Below are 19668 nucleotides of genomic sequence, written 5' to 3'. Positions count from 1 at the left end.
TAATAACATTAAATGTTGGGTTATAACAAAGGCCATGAAAACGTTTTAAGAACGTTTTGTATAAAAACACACTGCAACGATTTTGTAAGATGTTTTCAAAATATAATTGTAATCTATTTTTGCAAACATTTTTGCCAAATATTTTGCCAACACGTAAAATGTTTTTTAATGTTATAACCCTTTATTTATCCCGAAATACGTTTTCTGACAATCTTTTATAACCTGTTGCGAATGATGTCGAAAACGTTTTGTGTTTGCTGGGATAATACGGTATACTCGTGCCACCTGCGATATCAAGCTGGTTTGATTCCTTGTGTCGTCTGTTCAGTTTGTTCATAGTGTTAAATTATATTTGATGTTAAATTCTAAAAACGGCTAATTATAAACTTCCCCAAAAAAAGTAACTAACCCCCTTAAATAATGGCCATGATTCAAAAACGGGCTATTGTATTACAAATCTGTAAAATGCGTTGGAAGCAGAATTTATTTCTGTGCGTTTTGATACCTCATTTGATATGATAGCCCAGTAAACAATAAAACACCGGTCAATTTAATGTAGTGAGGTCCGTATTTGAAAGTTGCACTTACGACAATACAAAAACACTCAGATATCATTACAAAGATTTCCTTCCATTATACTGAATACAAATCAATAGAATTTACTGCAACTTTGAAATCTTGGGTTACATTGATTTAGATTGTACGCTGTGACGTCAATAGTTAGACAATTGCTACAAATGAGGTGTCAAAATGCGCAGAAATAAATTTTGCTTCCAACGCAAGATTTGCAATACAATCGCCCGTTTATGAATAATGAACATTATTTAAGGGGGGTAGTTACTTTTTGAGATGTTTATAATTATCCGTTTTAGAATTTAACATCAAACATAATTTAACACTATGAACACACTGAACAGACGACACAAGGAATCAAACCAGCTTGATATCCATAATAATCTACACAATTTCCTAGTACTTAATCAAATGTTCATTACATCTTTATTAGCGTTCATCTTGCGAAATGATTGTTTATAACACAGCCAACGAAGTAAGTGGAAGTGGTGCAACACCATCTGGACTTGGACTTTCTATAATTACTTGATTTAAACTGTTACATTACTAAGGTATCATTAGGCTCTATAGTAATACCAAATTACTCCTGTGATTCTCCACACCGGGTCTCCATAATGTTGCATCAACACGGGACTTCGTCGTACAAGGGGTTAAAGTCAAATTTTGGGGTTTTAAATTGGTCCGATTCTTTAAAATGTACATCGAATTATTTGTAAATGGGTTATAATGGTTATAATTACAAGGTTTGCAATATTGTAAGATTTGTCTTATCTACAACAGTTATACAGTAAGCCAAAAAAATAAGGTACCAGTTATGTTCACCCCCTGTATATCCTAAACAAAGACAGAAATGTCATAATTGGAATCAGCAGCCAATAGCTGCATCTTTTAGCTCGAATTTAAGACCTCATTTGTTGAAATTGTTCTAAAAATAAAAACACGACGATCCAAATACCCAAGAAAGACTCCAATTTAAAAGTTGCAGTTTGCGCCATTGCATGCCCTATTGATTTGTACACAAAGCGTTCGCGAACAAGAGAACTAGCGCCGTACTTCCATTGATTAGCACGTGGAAACTAGCGGCATGCTTTTATTGATTAGTGCACAAAAGTGCTTTCTTCAACTTTCTTCATTAGGTTTTAGATCACCGTTTCTTTAATTCTCAACCAATTTCAACAAATAAGGTCTTAAATCAGAGCAAAAAAGTACAGGTATTGGCTGCTTGTTTTTAATTTTGACATACTTGTTTTTTATTTAGGATAAACAGGGGTGAACACAACTGGTACCTTAATTTTTGGCTTACTGTAGTTAAAATTCGGTGTGAGTTTGACAGATTGTCAATATGCAATATCGCTGTTCTGAGTGAACGGCCTTTGAAAAATTGTAGTGCCATTCCATACCATACAAATACCAATAGAAAACATTTATGAAATATATGTGCTGTGATCAAGCAAAATTAGTCTGCAGTCAGGCAAAATCAATGTTCAGGGTTTTTTTCGTGATTGCATTAATCATTTGCAAAGCTACATTTTGCTGAAAACCCCATTTTAATTGCACATTTAGTTCCAAAGATAGGAATAGTTGAAGTATTTCCAAAAATCAACATAATTATCTAACTTTCCACTGATTTTGCTTGATTTTACTGATTTCACATCACATCACATTATATTGTAGAATTTGAGCGGTATTTATTTACAACACTTTCATGATTTAAAACAATTGATATACAGGGTGATTTAAAATGAACTGTACCCAACTTCACCCAATTGTTTTACATTATTTGCGGAGATTGTACATATCAAAAAACTATCGTGGAGAGCAGTGATAAGTGTGCTGTAGTAGAAATTTTGAATTTTGATAATAAGTGGTTTTAGTCAGAAGATATTGCATTTCAAAGTTATCATCCCATTTTTAGACCAACACACAGAACTAGGTTTATCCGTGTTCTTTACTGCAGTAACAAACTGCAACTACCATGACTACGTACATGTACAGCAAAACCAAGACAAATCTTATTTCGCATTATTAAATCAATAAAATTGATATTCAATTACAATATCAGGTTTGCAAAGATTACATGTTAAATAATACATTGAGAACAAAGGACCCGTTGACTTGAAATTGTAGAGGGGAATTTCAATTCAAATAGAAATGGTGCTGGTGCAATAGCCATACACTCGTAATTGAGATTTTTTTCACCAATGATAGGAAACATGACTACTACCCTCTTACAGCTTGTAATATAAAATGTCGGTAACTTTTTAATTTTAATTGTATTTACTTATTACAATTCATCTTATTTTCATTTCTAAATAAACACGCGCAATTTATGTTGAACTAAAAGTGTTTGAATGAGCAGAATGCCGTAGAACAGGTAGTTTGAATAGAATACTCATCCGTGTGCAACATCGTTTTTGGTGTGTTTTCTAAGAGTGTTTATTTCTTCAAAACCATTAGAATTAAATATATGATTTTTTCACCAATAATACAAAACATAATATCCTGTTACAGCTTACAAGCACAACTTATTTAAATGTCGGTAAGTATTTAATTTTAATTTTTGAAGTTGGGTACAGTTCATTTTAAATCACCCTGTACATATAGCTACGAAAACGGGTATTTACAGCTATTCAGCTTTATGACAAATCCAGGGTATGAGCCAGGGTAGTCAACGACTAGTACCTACAGAATATATGGGAGATAATGGAAATGCCTGCCACCAGCCCATACCTCAACACGATTGAAAGTACGGGACCAGCTTAACAGTGCTGTGTGTGCCAGACTAGCCAATGCAACCACATTGAATGACCTGTGACGAATCATGGTTGAAGAATGAAATGCCATCCCACAGCAACGTATGACCAGGCTGTTGAGCATCATGAGGAGGACGTGCCAGGCTGCTGTGGCTGCGAATGGTTTTTTCCACCCGCTATTGAGGTTAGTGGCTACTGCTGTTTGAGCACAGAATAATGGTCTATTTGGCACGTTCTGCTTGAGATCGCAAGACGTGTACTAAACCGTAAGAAGACTGATTGTTTCAAATGCAGTGTCATTGTAAAGGAAAATAAAGTATCTATCCATTGACATACAACACGATGTGAACATGTCAAAAATAATCTGAAATATGGGTGCTTGAAAAAACTTTTGTTGAGGAGTTTACATATAAACCATAATACTAATTATTGATTAGTCAACTAATTTACATATAAGCCATATTCGGATAAACATTCAAGTACATATACACTACATAACACATATACACATGTGGCACTCTTATTGCCTCAAAATATCTGAATATTAGAAAAATGCGATATTATATAGCATGCTTTGCGTTACAAATTGTGCTCTAACTTTTGCTAAATAATTGTTTTTCTCTTCATACTAACATCAACTACGAGGACAGAGACAAAAAGCATTTGTATTATGAAACAATTCTTCCTGCGAGGCATGAGCTAACTGGGTAGCAAATCTAATTATACCTAAGATTTATGGAATAATCCATATCACTTTTATTTTAAGTAAACATCTAGATCACCTAAGAATATATTTTTTATAAAGTTCGCTTTCTTTGGCGAATCACGAAAGGCGCTCCACAGGTTACATTAGGACGACTTTTAGTTATCGCTTAGTGCTTAGTAGTCGTCTTTCTCTGGCTCGATTGTTGGGAATTGAACATTAGCGTAGACACCAGTATCCATATATGTGTGCTATAAAAATGATACAAAACATAAAACAATGGGTTAATACCAATAATAAAAACAAAAGAACAACAACAACAGCAACAACAACAAAAAACAGCGTTATTGAAATGAATTGAAAGTGTGAAAATACATTTGGGAACCGAAAAGCAGAAATTTGGTGTGTGGGTTTTCTAAGAATATGGTGGTGATTTAAAGAAAAAGTAGTAGAAGTGATGTAGTATAATGTAGTAGCAGTCGTCTGCTGAATGTGTTTAGTGTATAACCATACCTCCTTTACTGAGATCATGTCATTGAACTTAGCAGTGATATGTGTAAATGAGGGTCGCTCTTCAGGATTCTCATTCCAACATTCTGTCATGATCTGATACCTGTCAATATATTATGTAATCATTCGTTATAACAAGATGCATTATTGTATCTATCATTATGCCCTCATTCTTTACTAATAGTGTGTTCTGCAATGCTAATCTACTTTATTTTCATATTAAAAAAAGTATATTATAACAATACTATGTAGATATGTCAATATCACGGGCATGCTATTTATGGCCTACGCCAACTTACTTTATTCCCATCTTGGAAGTTGTGTGAATCCTTAAAGATAAAAGTAAAACCTAAACTTTGAGAAACTAAGATGATTCGCTCATTATTCCGATATGTAAATTATATATGCAGTCAATCAGGAGTTGTGGAGATGATACTCGCTGTGTCAGACGCAGGTTTTGGTATTATTATGAAATGGAACCAAACGCCTACTACCAGCTAACAGTTCAGATTTGAGCATATTTGAAACAAAACATAATAACGTACTAAGAATTACGCCCTGTGTTTGGACGTCTTTTAACAAATAAAGGTACATACACTGCGTTGTCAAGACTTGCAGGTTTTGACATACGGTAGCCTTCCAATAGCTCGTGTGCTAAATCCCGGGTTGCCATGCCTGAATATGGCGTTGCACCTGTTAACAAGAAAACGTTTCAGGTTTAATTAAGTGAAACTATTGTACTTATGAATTCGTTATAATCCTCAAACTACCCATTTGGATTTGTTTCTATATATATTTCAAAAAGTATTTCTTCAATTGAACAATTTTTGGCAACATCAGCAGACTCATAGCATCAACAGCACCGATTTCATATTTGTAGTTGACTTCATGCTTGAATGAGCACACATTTAAAAGAATTGACTAATTCAGAAGTTGCAAAAAAATAACCTCAGTACTCGAATATAATGCACGTTTTCCAGATATCGGGTGCTCGATTATAATCCAAGTGCCCGATTACAATTGCCCTATTCTGGTCAGACAGAAAGTGGATGCACATAGTGATTCTGCTTAACCATCCTCCTATAAGGGGATACTAATTTTTGAGAGTCTTGAAATCACCAATCTCTTCATTCATGTGTGATAACCCATTCATCAGAACACCTGCGGGATTAGAACCACTGGGCATGAATAGGCTATGAGTCTGTAGATAATGCGTGTCAACAAAATTTTCAATCGAACAAGTTATTTTTGTTTTACTATTTTATATAATTCTTCAAAAAAACATACCAATGGTTGCAATTTCCCACAGTAAAACGGCGTAAGACCAGCTGAAATAATAAAAATAATATTAAAAATAATAATAATAATTTAATTGGAATAATAGCAATGATGATGAGGCTGAATTTGAGCTTTATGGGGACACAGTTTCGGACTTTATGTAATGTGGTTCTATTATTATCAAATTTATAGGGGTTTGAGATGATATTTCTTCGTCAGCAACTGGCATTCATCACAGCTGAAATACATTTACAATGTACCAAGTTTTTGAACAAGGGAGGAGCTTAAAATGAGGGATCTTATAAACTATACGTACTCAGAAAGTTTGAATGCCTACCCCCAGAGTCAAATGTCATAAACTTACGGATGCGCATTCCTAGTTGTCCAATGAACTCACATTGTTTCTTTGTGTAGAGTAAGTTTATAACATTTAGCCCCAGGGGCCGGCCCCAGGGGACCATTCAAACTTTCTGTGTGCGTACCACTTTTGAGAGCCTCTATAAATTTGATAATATCGGAATAAATGTTGCTCAAATTCAGACATTTTACCCCTCAAAAATAAAATTATTTAACTAATGGAAAGCACATTTTCTGTCAAACAATTATTTTACACCTTCTCCCGACACACCTTGATTAGTATTTTAAAACCCGTGTCGTTTATGCAGACCTCTACCAGACCAGGCTTGGAATTTTGCGAAAAAGTATTCTATATTAAATGTCAAGTCTGTAATAATAATAATAATAATAATAATAATAATAATAATAATAATAATAATAATAATAATAATAATAACACTAATAATAATAATTATAATAATAATAATTATAATAATAATAATAATAATAATAATAATAATAATAATAATAATAATAATAATAATAATAATAATTTACTTTTACTAGCCTATAAAGGGCACGCAGTCAAAGGCATTAAAGGTATGTGACTAGATATATCCCTGCGAGATAGAGATATTGGTATCAGGAGAAAGATGTGCTCCTTTTTATGAAGGGAACATGAAATACGTTCAAGCTTCAATATCAAACTTCAAACTTTAGAGTCAGATTTTTTTTTTGTTCATGATTCGATGTGATTTACAAAACACAATATGATAAAACTTAATTCTAGTGTTAAAATAGAGGGTTTAATACCCTTGCCGATGTATTCACAGATGTGATCAAAATAATCATCCGGGATAAATAACTTTAAATTCGCGACAATATATGTGACCGTTCACGGCGAATGAGCCGTAAATTCCTCACCCGGTCAATTTTGTTTTATTTCGTGTTTAAAAAATAAACATCATAAACTTTAAAATGGTATATCATTTGATTTCAAACGATTTTCAGAAGCGGGGTTATGGTTTGTTAAAATTTGCTCCTTCAACAAAATTATAGCTTTTTACGTTTTTACATGTGTCTCTTTTTCCACATTGCTGGCAATAAATATCAAACAGTCATAAATGGCGGTCATTTCAAATCATCCACTAGTCAACGAGGTTTAAGAAAGTTCTCTCATTGTTAATTGTTGGTTATGCATACCTGTACAAAATACAATGCCTGGTAACCCACCACTTGAACAGGATTTAGCAAAAGCAAACAAAGACCAGAGCTATTAAAAGTTCTATAGCCATCTAAGGTAGAAGCTTATTATCCATTTCAACAATAGGATTATTGATTAGTTTTTGACTATCAAAATGAGACAGATGTCGGGCCAGCTTAAGTTACCGATGAATACGACCTTCGTACACATTTTACACCGTAACTCAGAATACAATTTAGGGAATTTCCGGCTCATTTGTGCTGCCGGGTCACATATGCCTCATTAGATCCCTCCCCATAAATATCTACGATATAATGAATTAAATAAACATGTAGTCATATACTTACACGTCACTCTTAGTTGTATATGTGCTGTAACACAAGGATTCAATCGCCAGCCAACGGGTAGGAACACGTTGCTTGGTTAAGAAAACAAAATATCACAATTATTCTTATTATTCTTATTATTTATCCTCTGTATTTATAATAATTTTCACCAAAGGCTTTGAATGATTATGATAATTTGATATTAATGATATTTGACAAAAATACTTCTTATCGTGATTTTTAAGCTGTTTTTGAGATTGTTTTCCTAAATCATTTTAATCATATTACATTAAAACTATAATTCTTTTATTTTTGGAAGGACTAAATCAACTAGATTCGTACCTTTGAAGTTTTGACGTATACGTCTTCACCACGTGACATTCCGAAATCTGACACTTTAGCTACGAGATCATCATCTAACAAAACATTTCTGGCTGCCAAGTCACGATGGATAATCTATGAAATGATGACAACAATAACAATCACTTTTAGAGTTGTGTCAAAGAGAACTTCAGTAACACTGGGCATTTAAAAATTCAATATCTTAATCAAGGGAAACAATGAAATCCGTTTGGAATACAAATTAATTCGTGTTTTTCATCATTTGAGTAACCGTACCAGATTGAAATGTTGGTACAGATTTGTAAATCAGTTTTCCATCTAAGAACTTTAACAATAGGGTGACACTATTTACAGCCTCGTCCCTTTAACCCCAATTCATAACCTCATTAATAAACGCGATGCGTGCGATCCAATCACATTTAACTATTTGTGAAAACGCGAACGCATATCGAGGTCATTAATATCTCACAATTGACCGCAAAATGCGTAATTGTTCGAAAGTAAATATTAGTAACCTCCGCGAGCGCCATATTGTGCGTCGAACAAACTACTCGCGCACTGGCTGCCGTATTCGGATTGCGCGCTACCATATTTGCACAGATTGTGATACGCACTTTTGTTATTGGTCTTCCTGTTTTAGCCTGATCGATTTTTGGAAAGGGAAGATGTAAAAATCATCTATTTTTATAAACAATACACAATTTTGTGTTATTTTGTAAAGTGAAAAGAACAAAGTGACGGTTATGAATGAGAATAATAACTTTACATCGGTAATATGTCGGGCATTGTGAAAAATCTAAACATTTTGCTTTGGACCTCGGAATATCCCTCGGTTCCAAAGGCAAAATGTTTAGATTTTTCACAATGCCCTCCAAATAACCGATGCTCAGTTATTATCCTCTAATTAAACTGAAATTTTGAAGTTGACGTGTGAAGAAAGTTAATAGTTTTCTATTATAGTTTTGGGCAAGACATGTGTTTACTTTAAATGGTGTTAAAAACACAAGCGTCATCCCAACTCACGGTATGCCATAATACTGGTCGATAATAAACTACTCAGTAACCAATTTTTAATATCCATAAGCATTGGTCTATAAAACCATACCCCTAGTTTTGAAAGATGATCCATTCCTTTCGCAACATCCAAAGCAAAGCTCATTAATCTTGTTGGTTGAAGCCGATGTGTTGCACCGCTTTGGTCTCGTCGACGAGTTGTTCTTAAATACGTGCGTAGATCTCCAAAGGTAACAAACTCCAACGCTACGTAAAGCGTTCCTTGTAATGATAAATACAATCATTGAAGCTTATTACAGGAACTATACGATATTTCCAAGCGCTCGGTACACAATTTTAATAAACTCATGCTTAATACGCCATATGAAGAAGGAGAAGAGGAATGGCCTACAACTGAACCCAAATAGCTGTACAGAATCTTAAAATACAACTTTAAATTACACAAACACAATACACAGCAAATGTTAGCAATATGAGTTTTATATGAGCAAGGTTTTTAAGTCAAGTCAACACATACATAAATGACAGCCAGTGAAAACTGAGCTAATAAGTCAGATGGAGAAGAGCAGTGATACTATTATCTATAGGCCTTCAGTTCAATATGAGTTTTAGTGAACTCTTGATATGATTAAGACACTTATAAAGTTGATTTCATAGTTTGGGTGCTGAATAAGAAAATGATCACTGGCCGTAAGTTGCAGTACTGTCAGTCTTCCATTTTAAGATGCTGGTAATGTTTGATCTGAGAGTAATTAAGTGTCAGGTTGGTAAGACATTTATACATCTTTATTTTGTTGGACCATATTTTGTCTAACAAGCTTGTGTCCTGTCGTACTGAAATGAAATAAATATTGAAAGCAAAGGAACTCACCTTCGTGTCCGCATGCTCCGATCAGACTAACTACGTTATGATGCCGACCTATTCGTTTCATTGTTTCAAGTTCAGCATTGAAATCAGCCTTATCTTCCAAAGTAGCCTTACCTGTTGGGTGTAAAATGACTTTAGTACAGTTTGTTCGGATTATAATAGGCGAAAAATATGAGATTCATAGCATCGTGTATAGACATGGAATAGTGCGCACGCAGATGGACGCAGCACGATGCCTGACTGGCGTGCGATTATGTGAGATTACGCGAGAAGTTAGGAACTATTATTGCAGAGTTACAAAAGTCGATTATCAGCTGAACAAATTATAACGCCCTGTTTTTTGATGTAGATGTAACACATATTTAAAGGCTTAATGTACGATTTCCTTCAAATTTTAAATGTGTCATTATATACTCAAAATGCTGAAATAATACTAGTAATAATGATTGGGAATGGTTTCTGTCCATTTTGAGTTAAAATAACGAGGTAACGTGAAAGAAACACTGCTTGTTATTTTGGCTGTTTAACACTATGGGCGGACATAAAGTCATAATTTCTTGAATTATGACTTTATATCGAACTTTGCTCTGTTTACCTACAAACACAACAAATTTGGCTGATTCCGTTGAGGTGCAAGTTGTGACATGTGTAAACATTACAAATCGTCGTCTGTATTCCATAGTGGCGTACAGTGGGGCGCCGCGAATAAACAACTTTTCGAGAAAATCGGGTTTGAAGAAATGCCAATTTAAAATCGAGTTGTGTAAATCAGACATTCATTATATTTTGTAAATGATGTGAAATTTCTGTAGTAAACTAAATAGATTTTATTGTTATATATTTTTCAAAAGAAATAAATACATACTATTGCTGGCAAACTGAAAATAAAACTATACGTCACTATGGAAAACAAACAAAACGCAATACCCTAACCTAACGTTAACCGTACGCCACCTCGGTCGCCGTGTAATCCCTATGGCGTTACTTTTCGTCGTTCGTATTCCATAGTGGCGTATAGGTCCGATACGTGTACGCCACTATGACGTACGATGTTTTTCATTTTGGCGATATTTCATAATTATAAAATGTGTATAAAAAGTGGCGTATGGTCGATACGCCACTATGGAATACAAAAAATGTCACTTTGTAACTATACGCCACATTTAATTAATTAATTACTAATTAATTAGCTAATTATGACTGATGAGACTTAGAAAAAATGAAAGAGAACATCATTAAAAACATATGTGCCAATTTTCAAAAAAATTACCAAAAATCACTATACGCCACTATGGAATACAGCCGACGAAATATGCAAAAAAATCAGGTTTGAAAAAAAATAACCAAATTCATATTATAAGATCGTACATTATGACTTTAACTGTTTGAATCCTTTTAGTATGCCAATCCTCGTTTTTAATACATATCTCAGACCAAGCTTTATAAACCTCTTTTAATATTTCAACTTATTGTACAGCAACAGGGTTATGCTATTCATCAATTTTCACAGAACTTTTAACTAATTAACTAATAATTATTGTTATCTAATCAAATACACCCAGGCAAAAATTTAGGCATGAGTCATGCCCATGAACATGCCAAGATCTTGCCATGAACATGCCAAGAACATGCCTTATTTTCGCTAGCAACGGGCATGAATTTTCATGAATTTGGGAAATTTTGATGGGTCATTCATGCTCACCCATGAATATTAGCTAATATTCATGCCCTTGCATGCTTTTTTGTCATGCGCGCGTGTAGTCAAAGCCTTGACATGTTCAGGGCATGTTCATTGGCAACTTATGGGCATGAATCGCGGTCAATGACAAATTCTCTCTACTTTCATGCCCATAAGTTCCTTATTCATGGGTAACTCATGGCATGAATCATGGGCAATGTCAAATTTTCTCTACTTCCATGCCCATTAATTTTTAGTCAAGGGCGTCAATTACAATTTTAATGGGTTCAAAATTAACGACTCATGAATCCTTGATAGAGGATTTTCATGCCATATGCAAAACAAAAGAATCAGAATGTCTTGCCATGTTCATGGCATGAACATGCCATGTTTATGGCATGATTTGCATAGGAACCAGTAGCGAATTTTGGGAATACCCATGAATTATTTTTGCCTGGGCAGCATGTTTTACCAGTTATTTCAATTATTGTACTTACTTTTAAGAGTTTTAACAGCAACATGTATGTGCTTATCATCTCCTTTATATACTCCTTTCCTGACTTCCCCGAAATGTCCCTTTCCCAGAATTGTATCAGATAAATCTAAGTCAGTCCACTGAATCTTCCATTTCAAACTTTCCGATGCTACATTTTGTGTGCATACGTCATCATACGGTACAGCCTCGTCTACAATTCCAAGATTTGTGTAAGGATCCTTGGTTATATCCTACAACCATTAATGACTCGTTAGACCTTTTCCCTATATACCACAATGCAATATTGAAGGTCATATTCTCATTTCCGTGTTCTAAAGTCGTACATTGCGTTGACACTCGCACGTGGAGATGTGACCCACTGGAATAGTGCATGGTGGGATATATAATAGTTAAAAGATCTATTATTTAAATGTATCTACTAATTCTTAGATCATGTAGATGGTATGTGGCGTATTTCCGCTAGTGCTATTTGTGTAAATCATGACCAAGAACCTGCTTTTGCTTTTTTAGCATAAAATGATATTTTATCCGGACATTATGTTTTGCTATCCCCAGCAAATAATAATAACACTTTCAATATTTACCTGACTTTGGTTTCTTTGTTGAAGATTCAAATTTTCATCAGGGATAGCTGCTGTCCTTTTCCTCATATACAACACAATAAAACCGGACACACAGATGACAACAATGACAGCCAACACCGCCACAGCAACAATCAAAGCAGTATCATCATTAGATTTGTTGTCTTAAATATTAGGGTAAACAACAAAATAACATAATAAGTAGAAACAGTAGATTCAGAGAAAAAAATAGTACTATAGAATGTCAAACATTTATAGATGAATTCATGAAACAGATGGCGCTTGTTGTTTTTCCTGCTCTCAAGTGTTCTACTTTTTTAATCAAATAAGGAATCAAAATCTGCATATCGTGTTTGTCAGCATGTAATGCAGAATTCATGATAATTTAGCGTACAACTAATGACCATATAATTGTCGCAGCGTGTATTACCATTTGGTGGATGCCGCAGTGACTCAGAGTAAACACACCCAGCTTTCTGTAGGAGAATACAAACAATAATAGTAAGAATGTGAAAATGACGTTCTTAAAGAATGAATACGAGTTGTTTTGCGCAATTAATGTTGCGCATGTATTAAGTTAGAGCTTGGGGTTAAGCGCAGCCACCTTTAAATATGCTAATGACATTCCTGAAAAGTGTGGTTTTTATTTTGGCATATCCAGACTTGTCCAATACATGTTAATAATGCAATCGTCGCTTTCTCGTACCGTTTCACTTATTGCGCTACAACTGCCGATGTAAATAAGGTATTTGACACCATTTCTCAAAGGTGGATTTTGGCTGTCTTCTGATCCGTCTCCAACAGTGAATTCTACTGGCCCAGAAGCTACCTCGTTGGTATCAACCTTACCAGCAGCGTAGGTTCTGTGATTGAAGTCTTGGCTGTAGATTGATGCTGGTTTGCCGGGTTCCTCAACAAGAATTTGATATTCTCTAAATATAGCAAAACAAATGTGTTTTAATTTTATTTATTTGAGAAAAATAGTATATACTGACGAATACTAGATAAGTAAACATCTACCAAAAACTCATTACGCACTCTATTATCATGATTATTAGATAATAACTCAAAATGTATCCATCAAAATTAAAAATTGAAATTTGATCTGGATTGGTACTGAAAAATTACGTCAGAGCTAGACAGCTGCAGTATTTTGTTTTATTATGAGGAAGAAATATAATTGGAAAGGAAGTTATTAGGGGCGAAAAGGTAGAAGAGGTAAGACATCTAACGACAACATCGGAGGAGATAAAAGGGCAGGAATGGAACGAAGTATGACATTAAAGTCACCGTTTTCGTCAACAATGAGAAGACGATACTAGTTATCAGGGTAAGTGCAATATAGACGATAGGGCTTGCTCCTCTTTGTATGTTTGTCCCCTTTCATTAGTTAATCTCAGCTACAACATGGTATTATTTTGTTACGATAGCTCTTCTAGATTTGTCGCAAAATGTACCAGAAATTCCACGATCCTCTCCATCACGACCAAGTGACTCAAATTTATAATATCAAATTTCATTGACAATTTCTTAAGCCTTTACATACGTCAAATAGGTAGGTTTTGGATCTGGCAGTTGTGGTATAATGATTGTCACCGATATGGCAGTGTATCGCGAGGATTCCGGTTTCTTCAGTGGTTCACCCAAATCTGTAAAACAATGTTTTAGTTTAATTATTGTCCTAAATCGTTAATTTTGTCAGCTATTGATTGTTGTGAGCAAGCGTTCTCAATATTGGCGGAATCTTTGCCAAAACTTTTAATAACAAGAAAGGCAACCGGCCTATACAGGCTGAGTCAAAAAGAAGTAAACTCATGTTTGAGGGGCCGTAACTCGAGATCTACAAAGAATCTGCTAAAAATGAAAATACCACTGGAAAGAGCGAATTTTACACGTCTAAATAAATAAAAGAATTGTTGCAATTGCTCACAGCAAACTAAAGTTATACTCATTTGAATACAACCACCCATTTTTGTAGCTGCACACGGCTGATTGATTTTCATCCATTTCAATTTCGACGAATCAGCAAAGTGCTAACGGGATTTATTGTTGAAAAGACAACTCTTGCTTTTAATTAATATACAAGAAAGTCCATGACGGTACTATAGTTTGTAGGGATACCAATTCAAGTCTTTACGAACGAAACGGCAGAAGCTTGATTGGGGAATGTTGGGTAAAGGATTGAGCTGATCTTTGGTCTTGCTGTAACGCATGTCTAACTCTAGTAATGTTCACTTGTGATCTAGCAGTTCGTGGTTTGGCTGAAGCTTCCGGCAGTCTGTTCCTTAGTGTCCCATACACATTGAGCTTGTTCACATTCTTATATAAAGCTCCCTTACATGAAACCCGGTTAGCTATATGAAATTGGACACGAAAAAGACGCTGAACTTCAGTGGGACTCTTAGTTTCATGATACTTCGTCGACAGAAACGTGCGCTCCCGTGCGGTAATTGTGGTGCCATGTTGCCATTTGGCCCGTTTTATTATAAGGTAGTGCAATGAGGTAAAATTCATATTAAAAAGAGCCCTTTAACATGTAGGAATTATTGATCGAAACCACACATGCCACAGAACTTTATTTGCATTTGAATATCGCCCCTTACCAATACATATAAATAGGTAGGCCCCTACTTGTGAAGTGAAACCGTGTGCAGCTACAAAAATGGGTGGTTGTATTCAAATGAGTATAACTTGAGTTTGCTGTGAGCAATTGCAACAATTCTTTTTGTATTTAGACGTGTAGCATTTGTTCTTTCCAGTGGTATTACAGATCTCGAGTTACAGCCCCTCAAACATGAGTTTACTTCTTTTTGACTCAGCCTGTAGTTCTGAACCAATGGTTTTAGGGGGTTTGTGTTTGTATTCATAATATAGTTTAATTCCCACTCTGACACAATTATGTAGAATTAAATAACGTCAACCAAAGTAAAGCACCACAAATAATTTTAACTAATTAATCCAAATTAATGGTAAGTATTGGTCAATAATATTACATGCAAAGATTCATATGTTATAATACACAATAACAACAGCCAATTGAATACATGAATACAAAAGCCACCTAAGTCCATGCGAAGTTATTTTGAGAGAAAAACCCGTGTATCATTTTAATTCCTTCAGTTAGATTTACCTGGTCAATATGGTAAGTTTTACGTGCAAATGAGTGGATTAACCTGTATTAGGTATGACGATTAGCATTTCAGGGACTTCGTGGGGTTCATTTTAAAATATACAAAGACAACAATGTTAGAATGAGATTACCACTAGTAAGATAATACAAAATAAAGCACACAGGTATGTATAATGTTGATAAGCATTCTGCCATGTAATATAAACCACACACTTTCCTTTATTAAACCCATTTTTGTTCAAAAGTCATTCTCTAGCAATGAATGTGTTACAAGTGGACTTTTATACATACTGGATTTCAATCAATGTGTTACAAGACCCAAATCATGGAATTGGGTGATTCTTTCATACATGCTATTTTTCACATGCCCAATAGACACAGAGAATGAATTTGAGTTGTTCTTTCATGCATATGACAGGCAACAATTTCCCATGCTTAACTCAATTTGGCCAAAGTATGGACTTAGGTGGCTTTTGTATTCATATATTCATTATTAATTGATTATATAAAAAGGAAGGACCGACCAAACATCGAGGGTCTATGGAAAAATTAAATTTAACAACCAAACAATATATAATAGTGTCAGAGTTATGCGTAAAGAATTACGTAAGATGGTTGTGTAAATGGTAGGAAATGGTGTACTCACAATCGGGGTTATCTGCTGGTGCCGTGTAAAATCTCTCCTTCATGAACCCGCCCATGCCTGTTTCAGTATGCGCAGCAACCTGTATCTCGTATTCCGTTGAGGGCAGTAGGTCAACAAACCTATAACTTTGTACATCCGCGAAGACGCTTATTTCCTCTTCTGGTAGTGGGTTAGGCTCAAAATTCTCGTCGTATGGTTTGTTAAATGTTCGTCTTGTCACCTTTCTCACAAAAAACAATAAAACGTTGTGTAAACAAAAATTGTCATGATGTTATACTATCTGGATTGAAACGTACAAACTATTAAGCAATAGTTTTATATTGTGAAAACACCACATACCGTAAACTTCGTTATTTCACAATATTCAGGCGACGGTAAGTTCCAAGTCACTGTCATTTCTTCCAGCATCTGCACCTCTTGTTTTAAGTCAGTTGGGATGTCAGGAACTGTAATGGTTTTTCAATAGAATGCAATGGTGTTTAGAGTGTACACAAATCCATACGTGGCCCTAGGACACTATCAGTGATCAAAGCGAAAACGTGAAAATTTAAACAAATAATGTAGGAGAATCTATAATAGTGGCGAAGGATAGGTAATACAATTGTCATGATGGTTTAATTTTATTATGATAAAATCAGCAAAAATTAGGAGAAATGTTTTACTGATAAATGTTAAGGTTCATGTGTCCGTATGGATAAACTCGTAAAACATGCCAAACATTGACCAAAATATGACATTGTACTCTGATTTTATCCGTATGTTAGCACACCATTGTTCCTCAAAACGAAATATACAAAAATCTGGTGATTTTTATGATTGTCTGATTTAGCTTATCACTGATAGGGACTTTAAGGCAAGTGCGTTGAGATTTGAGATGCCCACTATACGTTGTTATCCCTATGGTTTATGATATTACGCAACAAATAGTCTACCATTTATTTCAATAATTAGGCCTAATAGAGGATGACGTTATCGACTGTTTTTGTAGTGCAAACCGGTTGAGTAATTATCGTTGCCCGTGATCAGGGATTCGCGTAGGGCACTGCACGATTAACACAATACTACTGACGGAATATGCCATTGCATATAAACTCCTCAAAAAGGTTTGGAACTTTCCAAAACTGCTATATATCAGAAATATTTGAAACCTAATTCCATATTGTTTCATATCAATACAAACATTGTTCTTTCCTGTTAAAGGTTAGTCTCCTCCGCAGCCAGTTTGGTTACGCTCCCTCCACACAAACAGTCTGCCAATTGCCACTTATAACGCCGTTTCTGATTGGCTACACGAATGTAGCCGTAGAGCTGTACATACGGGAACTTGATTGACCTCAGTCAGCTGGCGAGATGGCGGGTCAAACTTGCTCATGAATAATAAAGTAGCCGTCTAGCCGATCGACCAATTGAAAGGTTTGTTTGACGTCAAGCTGGATGACGTCGGCAGAAAACCGTTAGCGAATCAAAAAGGACCAGTTCGTGATCATTGGCAGACTGTTTGTGTGGAGGGAGCGGAACCAAACTGGCTGCTGTGGAGACTAGTTAAAGGTGACACCAAATTTGTCACCATAACTTATTCCATGGTTGAGTAACTTTCTTTGAAAGACAAGGAGGTCTCAAAGAAAACGTGCCAAAACTGCCATTGTCTGCGCCATTTGTATCAGTAAACATGAATAAGGAATATCACACTGTTTTATTAAAACAAAGTCAGTAACGAGTAGAGAACCCATATGCGCTCACAACAGCATTACGTCTTCTTCTCATGCTTCTTATCAACCTGGTTACACGCTCTTGAGGGATGGCATTCCACTCTTCAAACAAGGTCTGTGTTAAACCAGCCAAGGTGATTTGATCTGTCACTCATGCGCACAACCCGGCCAAGTTGGCCACAGAGATGTTCTTTAGGATTTAAGTCCGGATTATTGGCTGGCCACTCCAATTCCTTCTTCTTGCAGGAAGTCATTTATAGGCCTTGTGTGGTCGAGCGTTATCATCATGTAGAACAGGGTCGGTCCAAGGATTTGCATAAATGATATTCTGCAAACGACTTTTCATGCATTAACCCATTCATTCATTCATTCATTCATTCATTCATTCATTCATTCATTCATTCATTCATTCATTTATTCATTCATTCATTTATTCATTCATTCAAAGCAATGAGATTAGTGCAGGTAAGTGTCAGTTTGGCACATTTTCGTTGAGACCTCTCTGTCTTTCAAAGAACGCTACTCAGCCGTGGAATAAGTTACCCAGCAAACACAAAACGTTTTCGACATCATTCGCAAAAGGTTATAAAAGGTTGTCAGAAAACGTTTAAATGTCGGGTTATATAAAGGGTATATTGAGAGTATAAAACGTTTTTATAACCTTAAAAAACATTTTATGATAATCTACTGCTCAGCAAACAAAAAATGTTTTACAGAAAACGTTTAAATATCGGGTTATATAAAGGGTATAAAAACGTTTTAATAACATTCCAAAAACATTCTTGAAAACTTGATACAAAACATTCTAAACAGAATGTTATTTTGGGAGTTGAAAAATATTTTGCGAAAATGTTTGCCCAAAATATATTCAATAACGTTTTTAAAACGTTTTCATGACCTTTGTATAACCCGACATTTAAATGTTATTAAAAGGTTTTGAAAAAACATTTTAAGAACATTTCTGTGTTTGCTGGGTTCAAACATTTTAACATAATGTTATTTAAGTATTGACACAATATTTGGCAAAATGTTTGTTAAAATAGTTTACAATAACATTTTTTGAAAACATTAAAAAATATTGTTGTAGTGTGTTTTCATACAAAACGTTTTAAAACGTTATCATGACCTTTATATAACCCGACATTATAATGTTATTAAAACGTTTTTACCTAAACCAAAATCCAAAATATAACTTATTTAAAACGTTTTTAAAACGTTTTTGTGTTTGCTGGGTATCGTCACAAATGTGGTGTCATTATTGACAAGAAAGAACAACGTTTTCACTGATATGAAGCAATATGGAGATAGATTTCAAAAATATCTGATATCTAACCCTTTTTTTAAAGTTTCCAAAGTTTTTTGAAGAGTTGCTTATAAGTTATGATGATGAACTCTTTACATTTCTCTTTAACCCTAACAGGACGGTATACTACAAAATACTACTTGATGCGCTGTTCGTGCATGCATCACACGTGGTGTGACGACGTAATCGCCCTAAGTGATATATAGGCACGGTGTTGC

At 34.9% G+C, this 19668-nt stretch overlaps 1 protein-coding gene and 1 long non-coding RNA gene across 2 annotated transcripts; both read right to left on the bottom strand.

Moving 5' to 3' along the window:
- Window positions 1-4205: 4205 nt before the first annotated feature.
- On the bottom strand, window positions 4206-12731 carry LOC140169190 (angiopoietin-1 receptor-like). The gene is made up of 10 exons (XM_072192451.1): window positions 12666-12731; window positions 12083-12311; window positions 9911-10021; window positions 9131-9300; window positions 8026-8139; window positions 7705-7775; window positions 5827-5867; window positions 5136-5232; window positions 4543-4642; window positions 4206-4280 (listed from the first exon to the last, which is right to left on the bottom strand). The coding sequence occupies exons 1-10, from the start codon at window positions 12729-12731 to the stop codon at window positions 4206-4208; spliced, it is 1074 nt and encodes a 357-aa protein (XP_072048552.1).
- An 831-nt stretch (window positions 12732-13562) lies between these two features.
- On the bottom strand, window positions 13563-16483 carry LOC140169585 (uncharacterized). The gene is made up of 3 exons (XR_011861368.1): window positions 16439-16483; window positions 14209-14311; window positions 13563-13594 (listed from the first exon to the last, which is right to left on the bottom strand). It is a non-coding gene; the product is annotated as an uncharacterized lncRNA (long non-coding RNA).
- Window positions 16484-19668: the final 3185 nt, after the last annotated feature.

This window comes from Amphiura filiformis, chromosome 1 (genome assembly GCF_039555335.1).
Source record: "Amphiura filiformis chromosome 1, Afil_fr2py, whole genome shotgun sequence".
Lineage (NCBI taxonomy): Eukaryota > Metazoa > Echinodermata > Ophiuroidea > Amphilepidida > Amphiuridae > Amphiura > Amphiura filiformis.
This window is presented reverse-complemented; position numbering and strand designations above follow the sequence as displayed.